General features: G+C 43.3%; 1 protein-coding gene across 5 annotated transcripts in view; it reads left to right on the top strand.

Moving 5' to 3' along the window:
• Window positions 1–14,314, top strand: part of Fam114a2 (family with sequence similarity 114 member A2) — a 30,663-nt gene that overhangs the window by 94 nt on the left and 16,255 nt on the right. For 2 of the 5 annotated variants that reach the window (XR_007594548.1, XM_050157647.1), the window contains exons 2-9: window positions 358–417; window positions 3,366–3,562; window positions 3,926–4,025; window positions 4,320–4,412; window positions 6,720–6,808; window positions 8,847–8,981; window positions 9,435–9,593; window positions 10,868–10,991. Coding sequence is in view for 4 of the 5 variants with exons in the window: in XM_050157647.1 (XP_050013604.1) it covers window positions 3,383–3,562; window positions 3,926–4,025; window positions 4,320–4,412; window positions 6,720–6,808; window positions 8,847–8,981; window positions 9,435–9,593; window positions 10,868–10,991 (880 nt within the window). In the remaining variant the exon portion in view is untranslated. Of the gene's footprint in view, window positions 1–357; window positions 418–3,365; window positions 3,563–3,925; window positions 4,026–4,319; window positions 4,413–6,719; window positions 6,809–8,846; window positions 8,982–9,434; window positions 9,594–10,867; window positions 10,992–14,314 lie in introns of those variants that run through there. The other 3 variants (XM_050157650.1, XM_050157649.1, XM_050157648.1) reach the window with 3 other exon arrangements.

Raw genomic sequence — 14,314 nt, 5'->3', positions numbered from 1 at the left:
TCTGCGGGGCTTCCGTGTGAGGGCGGCGAGGGCTGGGGTCGCTGGGGTCACGGGTTGGAGGGCTGCTGCGCTTCCGGCTGTGTCCGGGAGTTTTCGTCAGCCTCAGGGGCTGAGGAGCTTGTTTACGTCAGGCCTGGGGGTGGGACCTGCGTGCGGGTGCGGAGACTGGAGACTGGCCTCGTTAGCCCGGGAGCCGCCGCTGCCCGCCGCCCGGCCTCCTCGTCGCGCGGTCTGGCTGCGGCGCTGACCCCGGTCTCAGCCGCGCTGCCTCTGGGTAATGCGGTGGGGACGCGTGTGCATCGAATGTGTTCTGTCGTTCGACTTCTCCCGTCATCTGGGTCTTTCTCCTCCAATCAGGGAAGCACACTGACCACAGACTGCCCGGCAAACATTAAATAGTATAATTCCGTCCGTCTGGTATGTGTTTAATTTTGTTTACAGGGACGGGGAGGCGGGCATCACTACACACAGAATCTCGTCGCCTGGCTCAGCTTGAAAGCCTGGCATGTCCTCAATGCTTCTTAAAATCTTATTTGTGCAAGGGAAAGAATAGGGGCAACCAGAGTTTACAAATTTGTAATGTTCTAGTGCCATAAAATTAAATGAAATTCACTTAATTTTTTGCAACGTGTGTATTTGCTTACATATAGCACATCTGTGGACTTACCATATGTTGAAAACTGGAGAAAAGAGAAAAAAGTGTTAAAAGATATATTTTTTTGCCCCTTAGATAAAGTCTCTCTGTAGCTTTGGTGCCTGTCCTGCAACTAGCTCTTGTAGACCAGGCTGGCCTGGAACTCACAGAGATCCGCCTGCCTCTGCCTCCTGAGTGCTGGGATTTTATTTATTTATTTATTTATTTATTTATTTATTTATTTATTTATTTATTTATTTTAACTACAGCTGCAAGAACAGCTTCTGAACTTGTGCAGGCACGTCGGTGCCTTGTTATTAGATCAGCCTCTGGACTGAGTGGGGCAGAAGTGGCCTTACATTTCTTCTGCCTGTGTGCTTGAGACAGGGTCTTACTGTGTAGCTCTGTCTGTCCTAAAACTCACTATGTAGACCAGGCTGGCCTTAAACTCTTAGAGGTCTCCCCACCACTACCTCCCAAGTACTGGGATTAAAGGCATGCACCACTGAGTATTTTATTTTGTGTGTGTGTGTGTGTGTGTGTGTGTGCTTCAATTATTGTGCTGTATCCCACTTACCTTCCTTGTTAGTTTCTTTTTTAGTGCATCAGAAGGATGACAGCATGAGTTGGATTTGTCCTGTACTTAGTACACACCCGAATAAAATGTTAGCATACCTGGTGTGTGTTGTATGTGTGTGATCTTTGGTGATAACTGGTTATTCTGGGAACTAGTATTTCCCTCAGTGGAAGTATCAGTTATATGCTGGCTTTAATTGCCAAAGAGCTGTACTTTCGGAAGGAATTGAATTGGGTAACGTTGCTATTCCAGAGCTGACCTGAGAGACCGGAGGATGTATTTAGGTGGTAGAGCTCTTCCTTAGCATTTGCGAGGTTCTGAGTTCGATCCAAACACAGCAGAATGAATGAAATAAAAGTGGAATTTAATTATGCTTTGGTTACATCAGATGGCCTAACTATCAAAACAGTGTTTGGAATATTTATAAAGAATCTTAAAAAAAAAATAGAAAGCTGATTTGACACAGTGTTACTTGATGGCTTAAACAGTCTCAGAAACAAGAATGGATGCTTAATGATAACATTTTTGAAGGACAGGCTAGTAAAAGGAAAGACTGATAACAGCCTTCATCAAAATGAAAAAAATTTCTTTGTGGAAGACCCCATGAAGGTAATGAAAAAGCCAGGCGTGTTGCCTCTGATCTATAATTCCAGTACTTGGAAGTTTGAGGCAGGAGGATTGCCATAAGCTAGTGGCCAGCAAAGAGGGAGATCCTGTCTCAAAAGGCGAAACAAAATAAGACAATGAAAATAAACTTTTAGGCTGGGATGATATTGAACGTAGATATTATATGCTCTCAAAACTCAACAGAAAATGACAAAGCAATCTAACTGAAAAATGTGCCAAAGACATATCTAAATGTTTCTCTGAAGAGACTGTTCAGATGGTAAATCAGCCCCTGGAAAGAAGTCTGCTGTAGTGACTGGGGGCACATGGGGGCAGGCTACATAGAGGCCACAGCGGGCTGCCACTACCTATAAAAGTGGCTCAAATTACCTGATCAGAATGCAGAAATTCTTGGTTATTTGTACTGCTCTGGAAAAGATGGCAATAACATTTGAAATGACTTATCATATAACCTATGTTTCGTACAAAACTAGGCATGGACTTATATGACCCATGTTTCATATAAAACGAAGCATGGACTTGCCATATGACCCATATTATTAATAAAGTATTTGTTGATTATTCCAGAGAAAAAGCTTATGTTCACATAAAAACCTGTACATGAACTTTGAAAACTGTTTTAGTTGTGTAATAGCCTCATGAAAGGAATAGCCTCGTGGTGGAATGTAGGGACTTAGGCTGAGTGAAAAGTCACTGCAGAGGTACTTTCTATGCTTCAATGTATACGACTCGAAAATTTCGGCGTCAGAGAACAGAGCAGTAGCTGGTTGTGCTAGGTTGAAAGAAATGCGGGAAGTGTTGGCTACAGAAAGGATGGCACAGGGATCCTTAGGAGTGGATTGTGCCTTACCTGGAGACCTAAGTGTGGCATGAATTGTAGTTGGGTTTAATTAATTAAAACCCATCATCAGATATAGGGGTTGAAGCTGAAGATCAGAGAAGTAGAGCAGTAAGCCACTAGAGAGACCTTTTACCTCTACCAATGCTTACAGTGAAGGGGAGATCCTCAGACTGCCTAGACTGTACTGTGACTCCACCAAACCTCAGACTCCAATGAGCTCTTGTCTCCTCCTTATATGCCTTTCTCTGCTCAGCCACTCACTCCTGTATCCACCTATCTAGTGCTGGGATTAAAGGTCTGTGATTCCCAGTGCTGGAATCACCTTTGTGTGAGTTCTGTTTCTCTTTTTAGACAATTCTACCTCCTGTAGCCCAGGGTGGCCTTGAATCCTGGGATTTGTTGTCTGTAGGCTTCTTGCCGCCAGTTCCTTACAGATACCAAGGGACTTTGTATCAGCTCTGTATGTGGTAACATTTTGTATAACTAATGTATACATGGATACATGTAAAATTGGAAGGATACTGGTGAATTGTAACAATGTTAGCTTCTGCTAAGGGGAGTGGGCAAAGGTATATAGGATCTCTTCATCTTGTACTAGTATATGAATCTGGAAGTCTCAAAAATATTAAGCAGATAGTTTATACTAAAGAAGCTGGTATCAGTAGATTCTTGTGCTTTTGTTTTAGCAGGTGATGTTCTAGTCATGTCAGATAAGGATGCTACAGAGACCCCAACGGTAACTGAAGCAGGCCCGATCCTTCAAGATGGGAACTGTGAGCCAACTGAGAAGCCAGAGAATAAATCTCAGCCTGTAGCATCCACTCGGAAAAGACCAGAACCCATTCTTTCCAGGGACCTTGAGGCTTCTCAGCTTCCTGCCCAGGTGACACAAACTGTAACCAAAGTAGCAATCTGTTGAAATTGTGGGATTTAAAAATAAAAGGCTTAAAAGGGACATGGTAGTACTAATTTACTGTGGCCCTTCCTTTTTTTTTTTTTTTTTTTTTTTAATAGCCATAAAGTAACAGCTTTCTGAGTTCTAGAAATACCTCTGTCAGTAATTGTGTTTGCTGCGGGGTATTTATGTGCTGATGGCATTTATCTGTCAATCAGGTGATTTTTACCCAAGTCACGGATTTGCCCGGTTGTGCTTGTCTACTGAGTCGATAGCTTGTCTGTGCTCTTTGGCGTCTCCTCTAATTTCCCTGTTTCCTTTGTCTTGTTTTCTCTCTCACTGGAAAACCAGGAGGCTGTTTGTAAAGATGCACCTCAGACTGGATGGGGCTACTGGGGCAGCTGGGGCAAGTCCCTGCTCTCCTCAGCCTCGGCTACAGTAGCCACAGTAGGTAAGACCCTTGGTCATTTTCTTAGGTTTTGTGTACACTGTGCTCATGCTCTGCTCTGTTAGGAAGCTGAAGCCTAGGGATTAGTTTAAGCCTACGCTTTAGTGATGGTAAGTCAGTGGGATTTTTGTCTTTTGGTAAGGAGATAATGACAAGAATCCATATATTATTAAAATAATGTGCCTTTGGGACCATGATTTTAGAAACACTGCAGGCTTGGGTTTTTGCTTGTTTTATTGATTCTTCAGTTTCAGTAACAACACAGAGCACACAAATGTTAATTGTCTTTCCCATTAGGACAAGGTATTTCAAATGTCATCGAGAAGGCGGAGACTTCTCTTGGAATTCCTAGCCCCACTGAAATTTCAGCTGAAGTCAAGCAAGCAGCAGGTCAGCACATGTGCTCAGGGTTTTGGTGGAAATGGGCATTTCAGTTCATTTTCAACACTAACACTTCGTAATAATACTAATTCAGCATTTGACACTCAGGGTGACTCGGGACTGTGAGGAACAGGGCGTGAATCTTGAGTGCTGGCCGTGTCTCCTGAAACCATTCATATGTCTCTTTATTGCACTTTTGCATGGATGAAGTGATTCAGAGGACTGGTAAACATTTATAATAAGGCCATGAGCATAGAATGTGAGAAGTGTTCTGTGTTCTGTCCGCCATAATTAAGTTTATCATCAGTAAGAATTAGCTAAGTTTGAGTAAGTTGTGGCAAGACAAAAAAGATTTTACTGTGTTAGCTTTTTAGTTCTCACTTGGATTTTTTTTTTTAAAGTAAAGATGAAACCTTATTCTGGTCTGTCTGGATCAAAGGAAAACCTATAGTCACTCAGACCCAAAGGGCACAGTTATTATCACTATGGATCTAGAGGGTCAGGGGCCAGAACAGAGTTTTAAAACCATGTTTACTTCTTCTGTCTCTTGGGGGCCTTATTGTTTCTCACTGTTGCTTTTCGTTGTTTATTTCTATCATTTTCCCTTGATGCCACCTGACTGTTTTCTCCAGCTCCACCTTTATAGAATTCTGGCAAACACAACCTCTAGAAAGTAGCTGGCACCAGTTATTCCACTTAGGAATTTCTTGGAGTAAGAATTAGATTAGCATTAAAATTAGGTCACTTGATGGCATGCAGTTTAATTATGGCCAGAGACAAGCTCATGTTACACAAACATGGCCCCACAGGCTTCTGCCTGTGAATTTGAGGCTTTGTGTAGTGTGTTTGTTTAGACTGAGTCTGGAGTAGCCTTTACTCCAAGGGTTTGTTTCAGGCCCAGCTCTCCTGGGGGCTCAATCCACTTCCCAGGTGCTTAGTCTGCTTGGTAGGTTGGAAGTCAAGTTTCTTAGTTTAGTGTGAACTATGGGATTGTTTAGCTTACAGCTCCAAAGCAGGTTCTTTTTCCAGCCTTGGGGAGTCTCCTTGTGCCGATGTACTGAAAACCGAGCAGTGCAGTATTTATGGAAAAGCACTCAGACATATGTGTGTAGAAGCTGAGAATTCTGGGATGCCTCCATACTCTCCAGTCTTGCAGATTCCTCTCAACTCTTGCTGTCTCCTGTCTCTCTGTCTTTCCCTCCCTTTTGGTACTTGGAAAGTTCTCCTGGACAGCAAGCCAGTTCAGCCATGGGAGTCACTTTAGTTCTCTGTTCTGTTGATCCAAAATCTTCTTGCCTGACTTTGAAAGTAGTTTCTAATCTCTTGTGCAGTTTTGTAGCTGCCATGGTAGGAGGGCAAGTCCCACAGCAGTTAATACATTGTAACTGGAAGCAGAAGCCCACAAATCAGGTGATAGTTCAGTCTGTAAACTGCTTGTTATAGCATGAGGACCTGAGGTCCACTCCCAGAACCCATGTGAAAAAAAACTCTAATACTGCTAACTGTTGGGAAGGCAGAGATAGGAAGCTGCCTGGGGCTTGATGGTCAGCTAGCTTAATCAGTGAGTCCCAGGTCCCAGTGAGGAACTGTCTCACAAAATGCTATCCTAAAGAACAGTCAAGGTTAACCTCTGGCCTCCACATATCTGCAAATGTGTACTACACACACATGAACACATATTCAACACCCTCTTAGCCCCCAAAGTTGATCTCTTACAGGATTTTTAAAGTTAATAAAATGGAACAGATTGTTTTTAGGCACAACCACCTTTGTAATGCAGTCTGTTTGATGACAGGTGGTGAGCATCGTTTTCTAGGACACAGCGAGTTACAGCTTACTTTTAGCTGTATAGCTCTATGTTTGGATCTTTGGAGAGGTAGTTTTGTGTATATTGTGTAATCAGTAGAGCACTGATAGGTACTTCCTTGGATCTATATACTTGGAATATAAAAGTATTTTATTAACTGAGAAGATTCATGTACTCTCATCCCTGGACAGCCGCTTGTCTATTTCCCAGTGCTGAATGGTTTTCCCTTGTCCAGAGGTTTGTGTCTCTGAGATTATCCAGTAGATAGCTTGAATGCATATCAGTCTTTAGTTTGTTCAAGACTTGACTTTATTTTTGAAATGAAATAAGTGGAAAACAGCTGTCTACTCTAGCTTTTATTTTAACATAGGCAGATGTTTTAAAATAAATACAGAAAGACCTGAAGCTTTGTGTGGAGAAACAAGGTCTAATTAAAAAAAAACACACACAAATTTGCTATTAAAGCAATTAACAATCCTTTCTTTCATCTTTACCACCCTCTATTTCAGGAGAAACAGATGGCAGTGAGAACGAACGCTCACCAGTGGCTGGTCCTTTCGGGGTGCTCTCGACCATCTCAACGGCTGTGCAGAGCACGGTGAGGGAAAAGCGCACACCCTGCCCTGTGCTGGCGTGATGGGCTGTGTGCCTGTCTCCCTGTCTTGGGATGCGTGTGTACTGTTGCTCCTAAGAGTCCAGAGAAGTGCCGTGTGAGCTGGTTATTTCAGGGCTGGCAAGTTCTGCTTTGGTGTCCTTAGGGAGTGTCTCTGCTTCACAGAGATATTTTCTTATCACTTCATCTTTTTTTAAGATTTTTTTGAACTTTTTTTAATTGATATTTATTGAGCTCTACATTTTTCTCTGCTCCCCTCCTTGCTTCTCCTCTTCCTTCAATCCTTCCCCAAGGTCCCCATGCTCTCAATTTACTCAGGAGAGCTTGTCTTTTTCTACTTTCTACTTCCCATGTAGATTAGATGTAAGTCTTAGTGTTCACATTGTTGTCTAAGTTCTCTGGGATTGTGGTTTGTAGGCTGGCTTTCTTTGCTTTATGTTTAAAAACCACCTATGAGTGAGTACATGTGATAATTGTTGTTCTGTGTCTGGGTACCTCACTCAAAATAATGTTTTCTAACTCCATCCATTTTCTTGCAAAATTCAAGCTGTTGTTATTTTTTTTTCTGCTGTGTAGTACTCCATTGTGTAAGTGTACCATATTTTCCTTATCCATTCTTCAGTCGAGGGGCATTTAGGTTGTTTCCAGGTTCTGGCTATGACAAACAAAGCTGCCATGAACATAGTTGAGCACATGTCCTTGTGGCACGATTGAGCATCCTTTGGATATATACCCAAAAGTGATATTGTTGGGTCTTGAGGAAGGTTGTTTCCTAATTTTCTGAGAAATCGCCACACTGACATCCAAAAGGGTTGTACCAGCTTACATTCCCACCAGCAATGCAGAAGTTTTATAACTTCACCTTTTAAGCAGAAGGGACATTTGATCTTTTTGATGGATACTTGCTAAACTGTAGATGATGAAAATGTTTAAAAAAGGTTAGCATAGGGCTCTTAATGTCTTTCTTACATGGGGGTAGATGGCTAGTATTTTTCTTTCTTTCTTTCTTTCTTTCTTTCTTTCTTTCTTTCTTTCTTTCTTTCTTTCTTTCTTTCTTTCTTTCTTTCTTTTTTTAAGAGCCAGGGTCTTTGTAGCCCAGACAGCCTCCAGTATGCAGTCACCCTGCCTTCGTTCCCAAGTATAGGGATTGCAGGCATGCCTTACCATGCTTAACCCTACTTTAACTTTGAAATATGGTAGCACATAGAATATAACATCATATGTGTTCAGTTTGAGTTTTCATAGCATACTACTTTTAACCATAGTAAGAAACCTGTGAGTCCATTACCTTTCCTTCTTGAGGCATGTGCTCTTCCCCAGCTCAGATAGCCACTGCCAGGACTTCTGCTATCATGAGTTAATTTTGACCTCCTCTTCTGCTTTGTATAAATGGAGCTGTATGTGTGCATCCCGTGACCTTCATACATTGTGTCTATATACATCCATATTGCAGCTTTGCTGTATTCCTAGTGTGACTCGGTCACATTTTATTGCTCCTACAGTTGGTAAACACCAAGCCAGGCTCCAGTGTAAGCTGTTACAGAGTGTTGCACACCCTTATTCATGCCTTCTAGTACATCTCCACACACATTTCTCTTGGGTGTGTAGCTATGCGTGGGCTAGGTAATGCAGCTGCAGTAGATACTGACCCACAGTTTCCCAAAGTGGTTCTTCCTGTGTGCATTTGTGTGAGCTGTGTATGATTTCTTTAGCTGCTTCTCAGCCTGCCCACTGCTTAGTAGTTTCTGCTTCTTCTTTTTTTAATCTCTTGGTACTGGGATTGAGCCTAGGGCCTCACACATGACAAGTACTCCACCCTAGCTGCCTTTTACCTTTTATTCTGAGGAGGGTTCTCATCATTTGCCCAGACTAGCCAGAGTTTACTGGTTGTTCCTTTGCTGTACCTGAATATTCTCCTCTGTCAGCCTCCTGCTTACTGGTGCCACACTGTTCAGCCCTTACTGAACAGTCAATCTGTAAACACTCTCAGTGTTGTTATGGTGGAGTTTTACTGCTTTCCTAGGGCAAGAGCGTTATCAGTGGGGGTTTGGATGCCTTGGAATTCATTGGGAAGAAGACAATGGATGTCATAGCAGAAGGGGATCCTGGATTTAAAAGAACCAAGGGCCTGATGAACCGGACTTCTACACTATCACAGGTACTGTTTCCTTTACCTGTGTGATTCCTGTTTGTGCTTTGATTTGATTTTAGCCGATGTTAACTTGGGAACCTTGTTGATGTTTTTTCTTTTGAATTTTCTGGGGTTGAGGGTGGACAGTGAGAGCGCAGTGCATAGAGGAGTTCCAGCTGTTTGTCCCTCGTCTCCCTGTTGCGGCGGCCTCCTGTCAGCAGAGCGGACCGCTAAACCCTGTCAGAGCTGTTGATTAATTGTTAAACCACCTGCAGAACAGCACCTGGTGTCTTGGGTGTCAGATTCTGTGTGATGACTTTCTTTCGGCCATTCCCCAGCTTCTTGGATGTGAACTGCGAAGCCAGGCTGAAGGGGCTGCGCTCTGAGTGGAGCCCGAGCAGCTGTGCTCCTTTCTGCTCTGTAACCTCACTCTTGAGCTCTCATTACGTGGTGCATTGCAGCGCTTTCTTCTCTTTTTAGGTTTTAAGAGAGGTGAAGGACAAAGAAGAGCGGTGGCCCTCCAGCGAGGTAACCATGGAAACAGACAAGAAAACTCATTATGGGCTACTCTTTGATGAGTTTCAAGGCCTTTCACATCTAGAAGCTCTGGAGATGCTTTCACGAGAAAGTGAAATAAAGGTAATTCCGAACCCTGCACCCCTCCGGAGAAAGTCTTCACACAAGGGATGCTGCAGATGTTTCTCTGTTGTGCATTTGGAAGGCTCAATGTTTTGGTGGTAGCTTGAGACTTTGGAAGTGCCCTACACACAGCAAGCAGAAACTGTGCATGAACTAAGTGCTGGGAAAAGTCAAGGGTGATTGTCCTTATGACACAGAAAGGACAGGATTAAATAAGAGCTCTTAACACATTTGCCATTTCCATCATCTGTCTGTTTGTATTTATCTATTTTCTGCATTCTCCTTGGCTTTAGCTGCCAAAAAACTTACTTAAGCAACCAGTTTGCATGCAGTTAGCTATTGGCTTTTAGTTGTTTGAAGTTTGTGTGTATGTGTGTAAACAAGACCTCACTGTGTAGCCCTAGCTGGCCTGAATTTACTGTAGACTAGGCTGGCCTCAAACTCATTGAGATCTGATTGTGCTTCCTGAGTGTTGGGATTAAAGGTGGACATCATCATACCTGGATCAGTATTCACCTTTTTTTATTTGTGTATGTGTATGCCATGTGTGGTAGGTTCCCATGGATGCCAGGAGGGAATACCAGATCCCTCAGGGATTGTAGGTGATAGTGAGCAGCATGGTTGGGATCTAAACTCAGGTCCCGTGGAAGAGAAGCAAGCACTCTTAGCTGCCGGGCCATCTCAGCCCAACTGAAGACCTTTCATTCCCCTTTGTTTCTAAGCTGCGGTTAAGCACGGATAGTTTTCAGACATCTCTAGCCCATGTAACTTTGGAAAGCACAGATTCTCCCAACTTTCCTTTCTGTAGCAATTAGCTTTTGAATTGAAATTTTTTTTAATGATTTGTTTATTCTTATTTTATGTGCTTTGGTGTTTTGCCTGCATGTTTGTCTGTGTGAAGGTGTCAGATCCCTTCAGACCAGAGTTACAGAAAATTGTGAGCTGCCATGTGGGTGCTGGGCATCGAATCTGAGTCCTCTGGAAGAGCAGCTGGTGTGCTTAACCACTGAACCATCTCTCCAACTCCACGTTAAAAGTTTTAAGGACTAGGAGTTGGCTGTGGTGATACAAGTCTATAGTCCTGATTCTCAGGAGGCTGGGGTAGGAGACTTGAGAGTTCAGGACTAGCCTGGGCCACATAGTGAGGTGGTGCTCCCCCTCCCTCTCCAGAACAGCTGTGCTAACTGGTTAGTTTATCATTCAGCTTTCATTTGACCTGCGGACTCATCTCTATTTGAGATTCTTTTAATTTTCATTGTCTCATATCCATCTAGGTGAAATCTATCCTTAGTTCTCTGAGTGGAGAAGAATTACAGATCACAAGACTTGAGCTAGAGCAGCTCAAAGAAGCGTTCTCCCTAGCAGATTTCTGTGAGGAAGAGGAGGAGGAGAGACAAGGTAACCAGGCTTCTGCACCCAAGTGTTGGCTCCCTTATTGGCTGCAGTGATGCCCTTGAAGTCAGTTACTGGCCCGACTGTACTTTCCTTACAGAATCGCCATGCTTTCCTCTCACCAGGGCTTGCTCACCCTCTGCTGCAGGGCCCTGCCATTTCCCTAAGTCTCATCTGCTGCACAGGTCTACCTGTTGCTCTTTTGGAGAGCTGTACCTGTCAGATCCTTTCCTGTTTGACTGGTCGCCACTGTGAGCCTTCGTGCCTGTTTAGACACTTCAGCTGTACCTTTTCTCTTCTGTAACCCCTGGCCCTTTCCTGAAGCATGCAAGGCAGTTGTTACTCAGACTGTGGGTGATCCTTTGTCTTTGTCATGTTTACAATTTAATATCTCTGTGTGTTAGGAAATGTAAATGTTGAAACGACTCAGTTTTGCAAAATTATCAAGAAATATGGTTTACTTATAGTTCTTGGGAAGTGCATCTTAAACTCTGATCAGGACAGTTTTATTTGGATATTTCAGTTGAAAATATTTCCAAAATCAAGAAGGTAGAGTTTAATGATGATTTTTGCCCCTTTTTGATGAAGCAAGCAGTTAGAAACATTGAAGTTGGGCCAGGCAATGATGGCTTATACTTTAATCCCAGCACTTGGGAGGCAGAGGCAGGTAGATCTCTGTGAGTTTGAGACTGTTCCAGGACAGTTTCCAAAGCTACAGAGGAACCCTGTCTTGAAAAAAAAAAAAAAACCAAAATAACAAAACAAAAAACCTACAAAAAACCTTGAAGTTTAATGTAAAGATTCCTTCAGAGATATCGTGGCACGTGGGGCCTGCCGCCTGTGCAGCAGGTTAAGCTGGTGGTTTGTGAGGTGTGGTGTGGTGATCCTATGTCCCTGTCACCATTCAGGGAGTCAGACCTGCACAGCACTGTCAGAATGGAACAGAACTTTCTCTAAAGAGTTTTAATTCAGCTTTTACTGTTTTAACACCCAGTTGATGAATAGCCACAGGTGAAACTGGTGCCGCCACAGTGTGTGTCTGTCAAAGTGGTGGCACTTGCACTGCTGTGTTGAGTCTTTATTGCTACCCACTCAGAGTTACAAGGAAAGGGCCTGTTTCATTGACCCTTGAATTGGAGAAAGTGGTATAAATTATTAGTGTTATCAGATCTCAACTCTAAAGTGCACTCCCATATTCTGTGCAGCGGATACTGAAGGATGATCGTTGTCTCAGGAAGAGCATGTGGTCTTGGGTTTGAGCTGAACCCTCTTCTGACACAGAAGACTGTTTTCACAGAAGTATGAACAGCGCATAGGCCATTCAGAAGGGAATAGCTGGTGGAGCATGCCTGTAGCTCCAGTGCTTGGGAGGCAAAGGCAAGAGGAATGCAGTGAGTTCCAGGCCAGCCTGGGCTTCATAGTGAGACTGTCTCAAAAAACCAAAAACCAACCAACCAAACAAAAACCAGAAAGAATACTAACAGGGCTGGAGAGATGGCTCAGTAGTTAAGAGCTGCTCTTGCAGAAGACCCAGGCTTGATTGTTATAATCCAGACCAGGTGACCTACAGCTGCCTGAGACTCCATCTCCAGAGTATCCAATTAGTCAGGGATCTATTGCTGTGAAGAGACATTATAACCACAGCAGCCCTTATCATTGAAAGCATTTAATTGGGGCTTGCTTACAGTTTCAGAAGCAGGGAGTATGGCAGCACACAGGCAGACGTGGTGCTGGAGAGTTCCACATCCAGATCCTCTGGCAGCGGGAAGAAAGCAAGCCAGTGCACCTGGCATGGGCTTTTGAAACCTCAAAGCTCACCTGCAGTGACACACTTCCTCTAAAAAGGCCACATCTACCCAACAAGGCCATACCATCCAACAAGGCCATACCCCTAATCTTTTTAAATAGTGATACTCCTTAATCTAATAATTCAAACATATGAGCCGCTGGGGACCATTCTTATTCAAACCATCACACATACCCCTGCCAACACAAATATAATTAAAATAAAATTAATCTTTAAAAAACAACAGCAAGGTGAATGAAATGACCCTTGACTTATTTAAGTCACTGATGAAGAAAATTCAGAATATGTGAAAGTTAGAATTTTGTGAAATATATATATTGTTTCGATGACCTTTGCAGTTTCCAGGGCTGTTAGTGCACTCTCCTGAGGAGCCCTGTGGTGCTAGTACGGTAGCATTCACATTTGTGTGTTTTACAGTGAAATGTGTCAGCATTTTGGATATCTTCCCAACAGAAATGAATGTTTTTCACCGACTGATATGTGATGTATAAAATTGCACCTGAGCAAGAGATAGTCCAGTGGGTTTTAATTTAAGACACTCATGTACAAGACTGGGTAGTGTGTCTTCAGGTTCATTGTAATATAGGTCGTTGCTGCTAACCTTTAAGAAATAAGCACTTCCTGAATTTTCCTGTAGTGTTAGAGTATTCAGTGGGGGCTGGAGAGATGGCTCGATGGGTAAAATGCAAGTGTAGGAACTGAGCTTGAGTCTCCAGAACTCATGTGACAGCTGGGCGTGGTAGAGGGCTTCTGTGATCTTAGCATCCTTACAGGCAGGTGGGAAGTGGAGACTGCAGAATCCTGGGATATTGCAGGCCAGTTAGCCTGAAGGACACTCCAGTGGACATCAAAGAGACCCTGTCTTAAACACAGAGGAAGGCTGTTCCTCTGCCCTTTCCCTTTCTTTCTCTCTCCCCCTCCTCTCCTCTTTCCCCCTTCTCCATCTCCGCCATATACACTCACAAGATTATTCAAGGGTGATTATTACTGTTATCTGGGAAGTCATTAAAGGGAATCTTCCGTTGCTGCAGTGCCTCTCTGTAAGGTTGGATATTTTTCACATACTTAGAACATCCTGTCTCAGCAGTCTAAGTGTGAAAATGCTCAGAGAGTCTAGCTCTCTTCATTAAGTTAGCTGTCAGACATGGAGCAAAGATAGACAACAGTGATACTGTTTTCATTAAGTTTTCCTTTTTTGGAAGATATATTTTTGGAAGTATGTTTTATTGGGGCTGGCAGCATAGCTCAGTGGGTAGAATGAATGTTTGTCTGTATACATGAAGCTATGGGTTCAGTCCCACAACCACATAAAATGGACCATGGTGACCCATGTATGTAATCTCTGTACTTGGGAGGTGGAGGCAAGAACTTCTGTTAAAGTTCCTCTTCTACTATGTAGATCCTGTTTCAAAAAGTTTATTTTATTAACAAGTAGTAGGGCTAGTACCATTTGTGTGTGTGTGCGCGTGTATATGTGTGTGCGTGCGTGCGTGCGTGCGTGTGTGTGTGTCGGGGGGTGGTT

Source organism: Alexandromys fortis, unplaced genomic scaffold (genome assembly GCF_014885135.2).
Source record: "Alexandromys fortis isolate MF-2015 unplaced genomic scaffold, M_Fortis_MF-2015_v1.1 scaffold_103, whole genome shotgun sequence".
Classification (NCBI taxonomy): domain Eukaryota; kingdom Metazoa; phylum Chordata; class Mammalia; order Rodentia; family Cricetidae; genus Alexandromys; species Alexandromys fortis.
The sequence above is the reverse complement of the archived record's forward strand: the minus strand, read 5'-3'. Positions and strand labels throughout refer to the sequence as shown.